The sequence below is a fragment of the Condylostylus longicornis genome, unplaced genomic scaffold (assembly GCF_029603195.1).
Source record: "Condylostylus longicornis isolate FDR11 unplaced genomic scaffold, ASM2960319v2 ptg000048l, whole genome shotgun sequence".
In the NCBI taxonomy this organism is placed as follows: domain Eukaryota; kingdom Metazoa; phylum Arthropoda; class Insecta; order Diptera; family Dolichopodidae; genus Condylostylus; species Condylostylus longicornis.
The window spans coordinates 3,355,781-3,372,952 of NW_026578017.1; the positions used below are offsets into that span (position 1 = coordinate 3,355,781).

Consider the following 17,172-nt stretch of genomic DNA (forward strand, 5'->3'; position numbering starts at 1 on the left):
TTAAAAATATTTTTGTGAACATTAATTAAATTTATACAGTAACAGACAGTTCTAATTTAGATCAAAATATTTCATTGTTAGTTCTTTGACCTAAAAATCAAAAAAATTTTAACCAATAAATTACTTATATAGCGAATTTTCTTTTTTGAAAAATATACATATGTAAGTGCTAGCACTAAAACTTAGATTCTATTACTTTGCTCTATTGAAAGCGGATTGAGCACTTTATTTACGTTTTCCTAATCCTTAAGAATTTGTTATTTGTTATAAAAATACGTACATATATATATGTATGTATGTTGATTCCATACACGTATTCATGGAATTACAAAAATTTAATTGCAATTAAATAAATGCTTATTTACTTAAATTAAATTTTAATTACGAAAAAATTTTTAAATTTTTCTGCAAAACATTAAGTTATAGGTATGCTTTTGTAAATTGGATCATATTTATTTGCTAGAATAAATCTAGATCTTAATTATTGAATTGAAATATAAAAATTTAACATGAAAATTTAAGTTTAATAAATTACTTCATAAAATAGCATAAGCCATATATGTATATATATAAAAATATTAACATAAGTGTATGGATTGTTGTTCGTTTACTTAAAAAAAAACGTAAACATGTTTGATTTTAAATAAGCACATAATATTTCTACACAACAGGTTCTAAACGACAACCAAGTTATACTTTTGCGACTATTTAACGTATTGTTTTATGTACATGTATACATACATATGTACATCTAAATTTTTATTAAAAAAACTAAATTTGTTTTTAATTTTAGCAAAAGATTTTGCTTTTTAATAATATTAAGCGTATTAAGTTTATTATATATTAAAATATATATGTACATACATATGTGTATACATATATACATATATATATAAGTGTATTTAAATAGGCATTATATCTTTTTTGTTTTTCATTATTTTTAGTTTAAATTTTGTAATTTACTTTTTTTTATCTCTAATTCAAATACTATACTAGAATATTATGCACGTATGTACATATATTAAGTAAAAAAGAAATGGTTAAGTACGATCGCACTCTCTAAACTTATATACATTTATATAAACAATACTATTATACACACCAAAAATATTACATAAAAATGAAAAGAGTAAATAACTATTTTATTTTTAAATCTTCGTTATTTATTTTTCATTAAATCACATTAAACTTTAAAAATATGTACATCACTTGTCAACCACATTTGTTGGAATAATTTTTATTAAATATATACAGGTACATTTTTGTTTTCTTTTTTTTTTTCTGTTATACGTTTAATATAATTATTTTTTCAAGAATTTAATGAAATTTTTTTTTGTATTTCAATGATATCCAATTATGTATTTTGTAAATTTTTGCTCATTGATATGTATGTAACATTTTTTTATTTCATTCTTCATTTTTAGCACAAAATAAAATGTAGAAAAAATTCCTCGTTATCTTTTATAATTGTATGTACATAATGAGTTACCGCTGTGTTTTCGTTAATCTTTGTCGTATTTTGTTACGTATAGAGCATATACACCGAAAAATAAGAAATAAAAATAATAAAAGTTACTGTTGCCTAACTGTGTTCTGTTCAAAGATTCACACAAAATTAAAAGTAAAAAATCTTGTTTAGTGAATTGAAAGCCAAAAACAGAAAAACTTAATAAAAAAATAAAAATGATAAAAAGAGAAAAAATAACACAAATTTTTGTTTCTGTTGCGACGTAATGCTTTAGCTGTAAACATTAAGTTTATTGCAGAGCTGTAAAACAGTTTTTTGCTACTAACATTTTATTGCTTTTCTTTTTTATTTTATGTGCCATTTATTTATTGACGTTCTTAACTAAAGGTATACAGTATATGAATTTACAAGTACTTAAAGTTGGAAATTATGATTTTGAATTTAGTTAAACATTTCAAATTCATTTCGCTTGTTTCAAAATTAGCTTTTATCGACTTCTTGCTTATTAGCTTTTATCGAATTTAATTTAACAAAAGCTAAGAAATTAAAATTATTAAATATATGGTTGTTTTTCTTGTTTTTCAAATTGGACCGATTTCTTTATCTGTGGGACATATTGCAGGTCAATTATATCAAAATGATAAGCAAAAATATAAAGTTTCAATTTAAGTTTACAGAATATTGTTTTTGTACATATTCGCTAGTCGTACTTAACTTGAAAGGGGTGCAATTTTACATAATCTACATAATTTTACAATTTTATTATATTGTGACAAATCGCAACACTACAACGTAAGTGATTTACTTACAGGGTATACATATGTATGTATGTATGTAAATATATAAAAATAATCTTTATTCGATAAAGCATTGGGTGTTAAATATCTAGCGTTATTTCAATTCATTTACTTAATAATTCAGAAATCCGTAGCGATACGAAATAACCCAATGTTAGTGTTATTTTGTTAGAACCAGTACTAAAGCTGTGCAGTATATAAAATGCTTTTTCGCTATAAACCTGTTTTTCGATCAACAGTTCTCAGGTAAGTTATTCAGTCCTATTAAAGGTAGATTATTATTGAATTTATCTCTATTGACTCCTTCTGATGTAAGTTGTAGTGAGAAACGCGTAATATAATCGCGTAGAGTATTGTATAGCAATATTATTTCAAATAATGATACCGATTACATAATCAAGTTTATAAACTTTCAACTTTTTGATACTTAAAAAAATATTAAGCCAAATTTTTCTTTGCATATTTTTGTACAAATTTTAAAATCATTTATCATTTTCAAAATATAATTCAATTAAGAAAATAAATTCACTGTCCAATAAATTTATTAATAACAATAAAACTTTTAAAATTCTGGATGTCCGTTGAAACAAAACTTTTACCTACTATAAATAAAGTAAACAAAAGTTAGAATTTAAGATTTGAAAATACGTCTGCAAGTTTTTTAAAATAATTAGGGTTGACGTATAACTGTTTCAAATTGAGCGTTTTAAAAAGTTGTCAATATTTGAAGTACTTTTTTCATTTTTTATGTTTATTATCAAGTGAGTGCTGTCAAATTTAAAATATTGAGATGCAAATATGAAGTTTGAATAGCTGATAATAAAATGTTTGCAGATACTGTTCAAATTCAATAAGAACATAATGAAGAACATTTTGTCATTAAAGTCTTACCGCTAAGGGTGTTAGGTTAAACCACAAATGTAATCTTAGCAGCTTATCAAGTGTTTGTCAGATTTAGAATATTTTAGCTAGTAAATCACAAAATATTTCAAAGAATTAACGAATTTTATAGTCCCATGTATAAAACGAAACAAAAAAAAATCAACGACATGTTGAATTTATAAATTTTTATTTTGGCAATCTTATCGAACAAATTCAATTGAACTTGTTTTTGAATGGTATAAAGCTTTGCGGTCAACATATAGTTATTTTTAATAAAATATTGGGAAGCTTGATAGATAAATTCATGACATCTATTTCGAATATGCCAAATTAATTCCACTTTCTACGTTTATTTTATTTCTTGAAGAAACAAAGGGTTATCCTATATATGCTTTGAATAGATTCCATATCTGCTTTAAGTAGAGTTTCCACTTAAAGTATAATCTTTATTTTATACATTATATTATAAAATGTAGGAGGAAAATTGGACATGATGCTTATATTGCTTTACATATAAAAGATATTTAAAGCGTGTGGTGAAAGCGTTAATTTAATAAAATTATTGTTTTAAAGTAATTTAAATTTGGATAATAAGTTTCAAGGTTTCTAATAGCAAAAATTTTAGTTATAATATAAATTATTTTCAATTTATTCAAAACATTATAAACTGACGAACTTCTAATGCATTATCATAAATGAGTAAAAAAAATAAAATAATTATGTTCATTTTTATATGCTCCGTAGTAAAAACTAAATTTAATATTTTTTAAATTGTTAACCAAATTAACTTTTCTATGTCGCATTAAAGTTATAATGAGATAAGACCAAAAGGGACTGCCTAACTAAAAACTAAAAGATGAAGGAAACTCTAAAGAATAAGATCTTGAGGAACAAGATCTAATTAGTATTTTTAAAATATCGTTGTGTTTTGATCTGGAAATAGATAAGTTTTTAGCTGAAAAACATAATTCGAATAATGGAAAAACTTAATCTATGTTTGATATGCTGTATTGACACAGTACATTTTTCATACTTACATATATTGTTATTCGGATAAAAAATTAACCTTAGTTTAATAAAAGACAATCTCTTAAAATAACAATATTTAAAATACAACATTGTATAAGTATAGCTCTACTCAAGTTTTTATTAAATATTCGAAATATTCGAAAGTATTCGCAAATTATGAACGCGCTTACGTTAATCTTATTTATATGTGTAAAGGGTTACTTTTTTCATATTTCATTAACTAAAATCAACTTAACATTTAGTAAAATATTAGAATTAGGCTTATATTTCAAGAAATACTTAAAAAATACAAGAACTTTTTCTAAAATCAATAAATTTAATAAATTAAATAAGAACATATTTAAATTCATTCATTAATAGATACTTCGAATATCTCGGTACTTAACGTGTTAATAAGCTGGTACAGTAATTTTAACCATTAAAAAAATTAGTAAAGTTAAACTGGCAAATCAATTTTGCATATTTCTCTATTTTTTTCCATTCTTTTTAATATAAGTTTGCAACTCCTGTTTTAATAGTAATACTACAAAACTTTTAATTTTCTTTTAACTCTCTACATTATAATGTACATAGGTACAATTCAGAAATTGAAAATTTGTTTATTTTAGGTAGTTAAATAAAAAAAAAACTAAATAAATAGATGTTTTTTTTATAACTTCTATCATAAAATACAGAGTGCCTCTTCCCAGACCAATAAAGATAAAAATGAAAAAAAAAAGATATTACATAAAAGTGAGAATTTATAGCCGTTATTAAATATAGAAAAAATGCGAATATTCGCATAAAAAGTACAATAAATTAAATGAATTTATGAAATAATAATTGTGAACTTTCGAAAAGAAAATATTAATTATGGTTTTCTATTTAATTTTTAGCAGTTTTCCAAAAAAAAAAATGTAAAAAATTGTTTTTTATTTTCACTCTAACCGTCCGTTTCGTCTGTTCGTTTGTCTATTTAAAAACACGTTTTAAGATAGAAAACTGAAATTTAATATGCACATATGCACCTTTACTATAAACTTTTTCCTGTAGAATAAAAATTTTACCCATCTCCCTCCCCCTCCCTCCACCCATTAAAAGCAAAAGCCAAGCAATACAAATGCAATTTCCAGACAGTAAGTCATGGAAGTCAAAAACTTTAGCAGCTCTGATATACCAATAAATAATTTATTTCGTTAGAAGAAAATTCATTTCCTCCTTCCAAGTTATCTTGAAATTCATAAAATTTGAATTTTTAGGCGCGCCCTGTGTTTCCGAAACTGCAAGCTTATGTCATGCCATTAGTAAACATAATTATTTCTCTTAACTCACTTACTTATTTAGCTCACTTATTTAACTGTTCATTAACAATTCAACCATTATGTTAACGCTTCTTTCAGTTTGTTAATCCCAAATGTATGCAATATATGTGCTACTTAAAAAACCATCGGTTTAATCCAACTATTTGATTATTTTATTTAGAGGCAACTTTTACATTATATGATATACAGGGAATTGTAAATCAAGCTTGTCTTGATTACAACTTTTGTTTTAGATGATAAATATTATAATTTATCAATATAGAAAATTTGAAACTCATTAGAGTTAAATATGAACAAAAATTTTTTGTGCTAATCTAGCCTTTAAAAATCGTGAAAATACAAAGTTTTGACAAATTAGTGAGCCAAAAACTAAAGTAATTTAACCTTTCAATGGACGCTGAAATGTCAGGCGTTTTTCCTTCTTTCATAAAAAATATAAACTAAAGTATTTTATCTTTTACCTTAAAACGAGAACAAACTTTCTTCAAAAATTACTTTTAGTATGTTGTATTAATTTCCATTCTTTGAATTTTGACGTTTCCTCAAAAATAATTAAATCCGCATCACAAACTAGACTACTAGAATTCATTACAGTAAAGATATTTGTTTCGCTTTAAATCCTATTGATATTCGAATCCTTTCTGTTGGAGTGTAGTAGTAGAAAGACTAGATTTCTGTAGAAAGACTAAATTTGTGTTTTTAAATGTCCGTTTAAATGTCAACCGCATTTATTTACAATGCTATTGATAATCTAAATAAAATTTATTTTTCAACAACTTACATAAGTTTGAAAATTTTTCAATTTTTGGTTGCGCAGAATTCCACGGTGTTAGTTACGTAAAAGTTACTTTAAAAATTTGCTTTAAGTAAAGTTTTTTAATGATATTTTTAATTTAGCAGTATATTTCGCTAAAAAATAAATAATTTTTATTAATAAGTAAATGGTATTTTAACAAAATTAAAAAAAAAAACATTACAACTTTTTATTATACAAAATATTTATTAAATGAATTTAGATTAACACAAGAAATTCCCTTACTGAAAAAATTTCTCATAAACAGTGGAATTATGTTCATTTAAGTCATAATGTTTTCCAATATGAAATACGAAAAGTTTTATTCTCCACACGGATGCTGTTCGTCCATACCATTTATAACTTTTGTACAAGTAAAATCGTCTTAACGTAGGAGTCGTTTGTGTTACACTATATGTAAGCTTATTGTATTTACTAATAATGGTTTATCGACTTACAATGATATTCTTTTACAATTTAAAATATTTAGGCACTATAATCTATAGAAGTAAAGTAAATTCCTAAATTAATTTTAAAAAACAAGTTACAAGATAATTTTCGTAAAGAAATTGTCTATATCCTTTTTTAAAAAGATGATATTCTTAGTGTAACATATTCAAAATAATCACAAATAATCACATAGGTCATAGACATAAGTGATTTGAAAAAATCTTCGTAAAATATAGCACTTTCTGAACATGACACTTTCCTCCATCTCTCTTTATAAAACTACAATTTCAGAGGCCTTGATATTTTTTTTAAATTCAATATTTTTCTTTTCGAAATTTGATTCGTTCTGAATATTTTCAGAAAAGGGTACGGAAGAGACTTTACTACAAAGCTTCGATTTTTAATTGGTTTTTTGATTATGAAACAGTTAAGTACATTCACTAAAAATTAATACATGTTTTGTATAACATGTTACCCATGCTGCAATGGTCATGGCCACGGTACTTTTCCAAGTAAAGGTTAGTTAGCCGTTTCCCAAAAATTTCTATTTAAATGTTTATATAACTAGAATTTTCCAATAAAATTCATTTGTCTATAATGAGTGTGCATGAGTTTGTAGAAACACTTTAATTATTTGTAATGCATGGGTGAAATCGCTTTATAGTTATATGTTTTATATTATTGCGGTATTTTTTCAAAGAGAAGAAAAAAATATTTTATATAGTCGTACACACGTATGTGTAAATCGTTATCATATCAGTTTCGAAGCGTTTTCCTCAATTTATAGATTTATTAGGTTGACATAATTCACTCTTATCTAATTTTGTTTTATAAAACATGTTTATGAAGAACAAACGTGTTTTGATAAGATTATTCAGCAGAAGAACGTTGACTTCCTAATGAAACTTTTTCACTCAAACATGTACTTATAACAATTTTAGAATTTTTTATAATAACTTAAATATTATGAAGATTGACCATCATTATTTTAAAAACAAGTAATCCATTTAGATGAAGTTTTTATTTATATTTAAAAATATGGCAAGTAATAAAATGGCAAGCAATTCTAATTTCACTAATACTTTTGATGAGAACAAATACCTATATGTACGCAATATATAAAGAATATTATATTATTATTAACGGTAAACAGAAGTAGATACACTTGCTTTTTTCATCTATTGTTTCTTTTTCAAATCGGATATCCTCTTTGATCTAATGTATACGAAATAATATTTATATATGTTTAACGAAAAGGAATAAAAATAACGTCACTCGAAACAGTCAAGTGATTAAAATCTCGCATTCCAACTATTACATTTGTATGTATGTGTAGGATAAGATATGTAAATAGTAAATACTCAACTCTAATGTTATCAAAAAGTTTTGACGTCAAATAAAAAAGAAAAATTCAATTACATGTACTGTTGGAAGTTGAAATTTAAAAATAAAATATTCCAAAGCTTTTAAAAATTTTATTAAATATTTTTGAGAATTATATTACAGCCTGTATTTATGCAATTTATGGTTAACAAATTGTGTAGCTGATGCAATTTTTTTTGGGTTTTAATTTTGCATTAAACATATTATAAACACACGATATATTTGCCCTATGAGATATGTATGCATATATTTTTTTCTGATTAATACAAATTATCTAGTTGAATTACTGCCTTATAGAAAATATGAAGAAATTTGTTTTTGAATCGAAAACCAGATTGAAATTTTAAGAAAACAAAAATGAAATTTTAATTTGGTTTCGATTAAAATAACGAAAAGTAGTTTTTCAAGGAATTTTTGGCAAACTATTGTTCTCTGTATTTAAATTAAGGGCAAATATACAAAATATGACGAAGGCTATGACGAGTCCCCAAAGTACAATCCGAATCTCAGGACAAAACTCAAAAATACATTGATTTTAATTAATTCAAAATTTGGAATAACAAATCATTTGGAATTAATCTTTAAAAGCTACCAAAATAATAATGTTCAAATCATAAGTACGACTTCATATCATGAGAATGACCATATGTACAAATCAACAACTTCTACAATAATTTTCTTCTGTTTTCTAATTGGACGAAATTGTTTCTATTATAAGTTTTTACTTTTTTCAAGTTGGTGTTTCAATTTGAAAACACCAAATCAATTCCAAATACAAAATAATTTTAAAGAAATTAAAATAATTGAATGATTTGGAAAAAAATTTAGTGTATTAAAAGCTTTAAATTTAAATAATATCAATTTATTTGCAAAATTTTAGTTATTTTCAGAATTCAATTTAAACTCTTGAACGTAAATTTGATTTCAATTAATTTGATTGAATGTCAGAAAAGATGCCACTGAAATAGAAATATTGTTTTTAAAAATTATTTTAAAAAATTAGTGATTCAATAAATTATAAAAACAAATTCGAGGTAGTCAGCACATAATTATTGTTTAATTTAGTGAAATAGTGTTACAGAATATTATAAAATTTTTTTTTAAATATTTCTTTCAATTTTCAAGGACGCTAGTCAACATACATAGAAAAATATAAATTTGGCTTTTAGTATAATTTTATTTTTGGCTTTTAGTAAAAGTATTGCAGTTAATTTCGGTAACAACCAAAACTCAAATATTAAATTTCAAGATACTAATATTCAGATATATCAATTACTTTCTTAGGTATGATCAAAAATGTAAAATAGTTCGGTTTCCGAGCTCTGGTCTTTCCAAAAAATTAAACGTTCATTGTTTTAACATCCCGAATTTAAATAATTTAAAGGAAATTGGTTGATTATTTCTCCTTACATGAGTCAAAATACAAAATTGGTTCAGAAAAAGACCTTGTTCCCGACGCAAAAAATACCCCAATAGGTGATAAATCAACTAACATCGTTGAAAATCAAGTAACATAGCCAAAACAAACATCACATATAAAATTTCATGAAAATCGGTGTAGCCGTATTTGAGATACACGCGTGTACGCAAAGACAGATCATCAAACCGATATTTCTCTAAAAATAGTTTATTTACGTTTTCCAACCATGGAGAAGTGCATTCTCACCGAAACTGTACATCCAAAATTCGGTAATAACTTCGTGGCAAGTTGATTCAAGATAAGGTGAACTTTTTACATTAATTGTAACTTATTCGCCAAGTTATGCTTTTTACTAATTTCATTTGCGTTCGAAATTTCATCGCCTGATCGTCTATCCTGCTACTTTACTTGCTAAGTGAGAAGAAATAACTATCCTCTACTTGCATAATGTAATTTTCACATGAAAAGAATTATTCCGTATTGAGTCTCTCGTTTTTTTCTAAAATGTATGCAAAATTTATTCACTTTGTTTTTGTAGGTCAGATACTCAGTCGATAATTTGAGAAAAGATGCAAAAGTCCAATTGAAAAAATGAGTAATCTTATTTAAAAAATGAAAGTAATAAGTGGTAAAGTCTCTAAAAGTTGTAAAAGTTACATAGGAATTTTATTTTGAAGAAGTAATTAATAGGTTGCTATAAGATTTCCAGTGGTAAAATACTGTTGTGATCATTCTTGTCTTCAAAAATTACTAGCCCAACAGTTTTCTGTCCGAATGAAAAACTTTTTAGCTCTATATACAGTTGTATAAATAATATAAAATGCTTATTCTGGGCATTGAATTTTATTTCTATAAGTATTGTTCTTAATAGTTTTGTACAGTTCTAAGTAAACCTTATCAAGTTTAATAAATCTAACTAACGCTATACAATTAAATATAAAATTCAGTGTCAAATACAAACGCTTTTATTTTTTTATTATTTTATTTAAATAAAGGAGTACGAACTTAAACGAATCATAAGAGGAGATTTATTAGAGTTATATTATATCATTAGTGTCGAGCATAATGTGAAACATAATTTTGAATTTCTAAGTCCAATAATTAATTTAAAAGTCTCCATATTTATAATAAGTTTACAGTAATATTCATTGAAATTCAGGAATCATATCAATTTCTCTGGGGACGCCTTCTTACGTTTTCGTAATACGTAAATATATACAGGAAGTATGGAACGTATAGTCACTATTATATACTATGAAAAAAAATTGACAGAAAAAATAATAGCTTCATAAATTTTGTACACTGTAATATTTACAGTAAACCAAAATAAATATGACTACTTATGAATATTGTTAAAGATCAGAGTTTAAATAACAGTTAAAAAAGCGAATTCTCTTTACTATTATGATTTATTGTGATTATAGGATTATCGATTTATCTTTCTGATATTCAGAATTGAATCTTTATGGGCATTTGTTGGTTGTGTGACCCGCGCCCACTTTTTCCGTGAGAAGAAAGAGAGTATCATTTGTTGGTATAATGTAATTTTCAAGTGGGAAGAATTTTGTTGCTATTCCGCATCCCGTTTTTTCATAAATCTTTGCAAAATTTATTTTGCTTTTGAAGATGTCAAATTCAGTTGAGATCTGGAGAAAAAAATTATAAAATTTAAATAGAACAGAGAGTGTTAATATTAGAAAACGAAATATCCATTCCACAAAACGGGAATTCCAGTTTGAAAAAAAAGGAGACCGAAAATACGAGACACACCAGCAGGCTGTTTATTTAATCCATAAAGTATTGACTATGCTTTTTATAAAAAATGGCAATTAATTATAGTACATTGTATTTAAGTATTAAACATTCTCTATAAAAAAGTCTTTTATTTAGCCTCAGATTACAACACATTAAAATATTTAAAAGTCCTTTTAAAGCATTTGATTTCTTATTTAAAATAACGAATTTGTAATATAAAAATGAAATTCAATCACTCAAATAAATTTAATTCTTTATATAATAATGTCGAAATTTTATCCTTTTCATCTCATTAGCCATACATATTTCTTTTTCCTATAATTTTGGGTGTGAAAATTTATTTGAATTTGTAATAAAATAAGTTTCTTTCATTGAACGCCTTTTTAAGAAATATGAAGAGTTTTTTTCTTTGGTATGCACCAAACACAAAACTAGTAATAAGGCTACAAGTGAATAAAACGTTGATCAAGTTTTTGTACCAATCGCATTACATACAGGGAGGTATTGTAATGGAATCAAGTTTGTTGAATATGCGTCGAATTTTTAATGCACTTCTCCGTAATGTAGAAGTTTAAATAAATCACTTTTAGAATTTGAGAATAAAAGAATAATTTTTAAGTTTTAAGAATAACAATTTTTTCGAAAATGCCAGCTATCGGGAATTTATTGAATTTACATTATTTCACATAATAAGGAACTAATAAATTTCTCAAATATTATTATTTATATTTTATTTGTAAATTAATTGAAAAACATTTCAGGAAAAGCTAGTTATCTTCACAAAAACGATTTCCTAAAATTGGAAGTAAGTGCCAAAGCACATTTGAAATACGTTATTAAACTAGTAAAAACTGTTTTTATACCCTACACCTTCGTGAAGAAATCTTAACTTTACTTAGTATAAACTTTTGTTTTTATTAAAAAAAGCCCGTGTGTCCATTAGTCCTTCCGATCGCACGATAACTTAAAAACGAATAAAGCAAATACCACCAAAATTTCACAGGTTGTTTCTTTTCTTCCTATTGCAATTGGATCCCTTCAGACAATGGGATCGGGCAACTGCCACAAAATTCAAAGAGATTACTTTAAGATTACAATTGTATTTTACATATTTTCTAAAAATTATACTGGCATGGATGAAATGAATCGGGTAGCTGCTATGCAGCTCCAGAAGCTAATTTTATATATTCGGAAAAATAATAAAGTTAAATTCTTATCTTACATAAGTAGATAGATAAATAATTAAGTTGATATTGAACGAACGAAAGCTGATATATAGTGCGTTCAGAATTCCGAAAAAATTCGGATATGTCTTTAACTTTCTTTTTAAACAACGCGTATAAAAGTTTGGGATTAATTTAAAATGTAATCAATTTGAAAATGAAAATGCAGCTTCCTATTACATTTAAAGTAAGAAAGAATTTGGCAAAAAATTTTTACTGTTTTTTGTTTGAATAATGTTCGAAATTTCGTAATCTCATTCAAAATATTGAAATTCATAATTCGTAAAACGGCAGGGAATCATAAAAGTTTTTGTTTCCTTTATTTTTTTTCTTCTTTTTTCTTATTAAAATTAAAAAGTTCCTTTTACTTTTAAATTAGTTTCATTTTTTCTAATGAATTTTTGATTTTTATTTCAGAAAATTTAAGAAACCAAATCAGAAGGAAAAATGTCTTTGTATCAACAAGTAGTATCCTTGAAAATATATTTTCCCTTTTATTTTCTTAAAGAATCATAAATTATTTTAATATTTCAATTTGTTTTAGAATATATTAGTATTATTACCAAAAGGAAACTTTGGTTTTGTTTAATTAACATAATTTCTTATACATATATATATATATAAGTATATATCCTAAAAGGTAATGCACGTATACATTTTATATTTCAATTAGTTTTAAATTTAAGCTTAATGGCTGGTCGTTTCGTTGTACACACGCTCGTACAAGATTGAAAAGTTTTTCTTTTGAAGAATATTCAGCAATGTGGGAAACCAATTTAAAATCTGATTACACACATAAGGGTTGCATATTAAATTTCACATTCGTATTAAAATTAAACGACTTACTCTAAAAAAAAAACAAAATCAGTTTGACTTCAAACATTTCAAAAAATTTAATGTTTAAAATCGATGTTTGAGATTTTGTTGTAGAAGAAGATGAAGTGTCTTTAATATGATCTAGCGTTGAAATCTGACAATTTTTGAAGTTGACGACCGAATTTAATACCTTTTTTTGAAATATTGCTTTGAGCAAGCCCAAGTTGCAAAATTACGTTATTTTTTGGTACTTTAGCGTTAAATACGTAAATAAAACAGTTTCGGCAATAAAAGTTTAAACTAAACTTACTCTTTGAAGTTGGTTAGTAAATGATTTTATTTCATAAATTATACCGTCAAACGAATATTCAATTTTTTTACTCAATAATTTGTTTATCCTATTAAATCTCATATGAAATGATCTCATTTATTTTTTTTAATATACCTCCTATTTTATGTTATACGTATATTAGGTATGTAAAATTATACCAATAGGCATGTGTATATAAATGAATGTCTAATAATCAAATCACATCAGGTTTTACGTAGGTTATAAAAACGAAAATTACTTAGATATGTATACTTACTTCCTGTTGCTCGTCTAACGACCGTATGTACAACATTGAATCCTGGAAGATATCCAAATCCAGAAACCGTAACAATAGAATCTTTTTTGCAATATTTCTGAAATGACATAGAAAAAAAGAAAATTCAATGTTGAAGAAATAAAATTGCAAAATAACATATAGATTTTTTTTTGTAAATGGAACAGAAATCAAATGTATAGGTATGTAGATGTAAGGACAGGAGGAAATCAACCATCTATGAAAGATATATCAATAGAATGTTACAAAAGCTTTATTCAATCTATTGTGACATTACTTCATATACGCATCGTATAAGATTTCCAAATATAAAATGTTGTCATAGAAAAACACACAACAGTGGAATCGGATATCACTTGTGATTTTATTGAGTTTTGTGGGTAGTTATAAACACTCCATACATACGTAAGTGTTTATTATGCGTGTATGAGAGAAGATATATTTTGTTTAAGCATACGTATGTATGCATAAGCAATTACGGTATTTTAAAATATAGGATACTCACATTTCATTACAGTACTTTCAGTTTATTTAATGAGTTTTAAGTTTTTAATTTCTGGTTAAAAGGAAAATTAAAATTTTCAAAATTTAATTTTTGAAATTAAAAAGAATTATACTTAATAAATGAGACTTTCAAGTGATCTATGAACATGGAACCCAATATATGTAAAAGAATTAAAAGCATTCAATTTTATTATTTGTGTTAATAATTTATTTTCATTGTGTTTTTACGTAATAATGATATCTTTATCATATCTATTTGTATAGTGTCATAGTAGAAGGAAGTTGACAAAAGTATTTCCGAAATTTACTTATAAATTTTTCGAATGCTGCAGCTTAATATATGTGCGTTACGTTATGATGAAGTTTTCAATAATGATAAAATAAAGCTTTTTGGTGCCGAAAATTCGAATTTTACGAATATTAAGAGACGATAACATGAGAGTAGATCGAAGTAGAAAGAAATTTTCTTCTAGAAAAGTAAGCTGTTTATAAATATCTAAATTTAAATTTCGGTACTCTTACAACTTATAGTGCAAAATAAAAAAACGGTATGAAAAACTTGGAAAAACGGTTATTTTGGATAACAGTTAATTTTAACGGGCATTTTTTTTAAGGCTGAACTATGTTGCTTTAATAGGTTTAAGTTGCGTCTATCGAATTTAGAAAATATTAATGGTGGTTCAGCTCTGCATCTTAAAGGGTGTAGAAGTTCTGTAAATAAACGCACGGACAGACGGATGGACAGGCGAACGGAGTGAAACTAATAAGCACTTTTTTACTAAACTTTTTTGGAAAAGTACTAAAAATGTGTAGGTGTTTTTATTTAATTTAAAATATTCTCATAAAACATTTTTTCCCAAAATCCATTATAAAATTTAAATCTAAAATATTTAAACGCATTCTCTTGAATATAAAAAACAAGAAAAATCTAAGAAATCGAATTACATATAGTTGACTTAAGACTGATAAAAAGGAAAGAACTTAAAGGAAAATAAATATCCAAAACAAAAAAAAAAATCAGGAATAAAACGCAAATCAAAAAATGTCTAATTATTTCAAATTATAACGAAAAATAACCTGAAAAAAATAAAATTTTTTAAAATTTGTATAAAAATAATTCAACAGAACGGTCACATAATAGGATCAACTAATTAGTCCCCAAATATTCTTATACCATAGCGCATAAAAATTTTTTAAAAAATATTCTTAATTGCTTTGTAAATTCTAGATAGAACCTCTATGGATGTGTGCGGAGTAGTATATAAATACACCTTTTTTGTGCCCATAATGAAATTTAACAAGTAAAAACGTTTCAGTCGGTATCAACCGATTGAATTATACCCTGCACCTTTCGTTATTGTGTAGCAATTACTCGAACCTGTAAAATCATTCTATAGAAAATTCACGGATATGTCTGACCTATAATTGGACATCCGACTGCCAAGTTTCATGAATCTGACTTTATTATTTTTCCAAATATTTCAACTTAGCTTTTTGAGTTGCATGACAAGTACCTGAACCTGTCAAGCAATTCCACTAAAACTTCACAAATATATCTGATCTGATACTTGGACACACAACTGCCAAATTCATGAATCTGACTTTATTATTTTTCCAAATATTTAGAATAAGCTTTTGGACTTGTATGGGAGCTGCCCGAACCTGTCAAGCAATTCCATCAAAACTTCAGAAATATGTCTGACATATAATTGGACACACGACTGCCAAGTCTCTTGAATCTGACTTTATTATTTTTCCAAATATTTCAAATTAGCTTCTGGAGTTGTACGGCAGGTACCCGAACCTGTCAAGCAATTTCTCTAAAACTTCAGAAATATATTTGACCTACAATTGGACATATGACTGCCAAGTTTCATGAGTCTGACTTTATTATTTTGCCGAATATAAAAAATTTGCTGTTGGAGTTGTATGGCAGCCACCCGAACCTGTCAAGCAATTCCTCTAAAACTTTAGAAATATATCTGACCTATAACTCGACAAACAACTGCCAAGTTTCATGAAACTGACTTTATTATTTTTCCAAATATTTGAAATTAGCTTCTGGAGTTGTACGGCAGGTACCCGAACCTGTCAAGCAATTCCTCTAAAACTTCAGAAATATATTTGACCTATAATTGGACACATGACTGCCAAGTTTCATGAATCTGACGTTATTATTTTTCCGAATATAAAAAATTTGCTGTTGGAGTTGTATGGCAGCCACCCGAACCGGGGCAGCTATCCCATTATAATTTTTAGACCATATGTAGAATATAATTGGACACATGTATACATGTATTTTATATTTATAGCTTTATTAGTTTTTGAAATATTTAAAATAAACTCTTGGAGTTGTATGGCAGCTACCCGAACCCGTTGTCCGAATTAGTCCAATACGAGTAACAATAGGGTTCGTCCTTGGCACAAAAGAAAAAACTTGTGAAAGTTTGGTGTCGATTGGTGATTGATTGCATTGCGGACGGACGGACGGACGGACGGACATGTCTAAATCGACACAGAATTTTACGCTGAGCAAGAATATATATATATGTCCATACCGCAGATGACTCCTTCAAGTAGTTACAAACTCCATACCAAAGTTAATATACCCTTCACGAAGTGCAGGGTATAAAAAGTAATACGAGAATATTTGGTAAGATATTTAGTTATATATACTCGTATATATATATATATATATATATATATATATATATATATATATATATATTTTTTGTTTATAAATAAA

General features: G+C 25.8%; 1 protein-coding gene across 2 annotated transcripts in view; it reads right to left on the reverse strand.

Annotated features, from left to right (window-relative positions):
* Positions 1-17,172, reverse strand: part of LOC129610792 (high affinity cAMP-specific and IBMX-insensitive 3',5'-cyclic phosphodiesterase 8) — a 114,912-nt gene that overhangs the window by 51,031 nt on the left and 46,709 nt on the right. Inside the window, exon 3 of one of the 2 annotated variants that reach the window (XM_055523509.1) lies at positions 13,905-14,001. In XM_055523509.1, the coding sequence (XP_055379484.1) occupies positions 13,905-14,001 (97 nt within the window). Of the gene's footprint in view, positions 1-1,102; positions 1,196-13,904; positions 14,002-17,172 lie in introns of those variants that run through there. The other variant, XM_055523514.1, reaches the window with a different exon arrangement.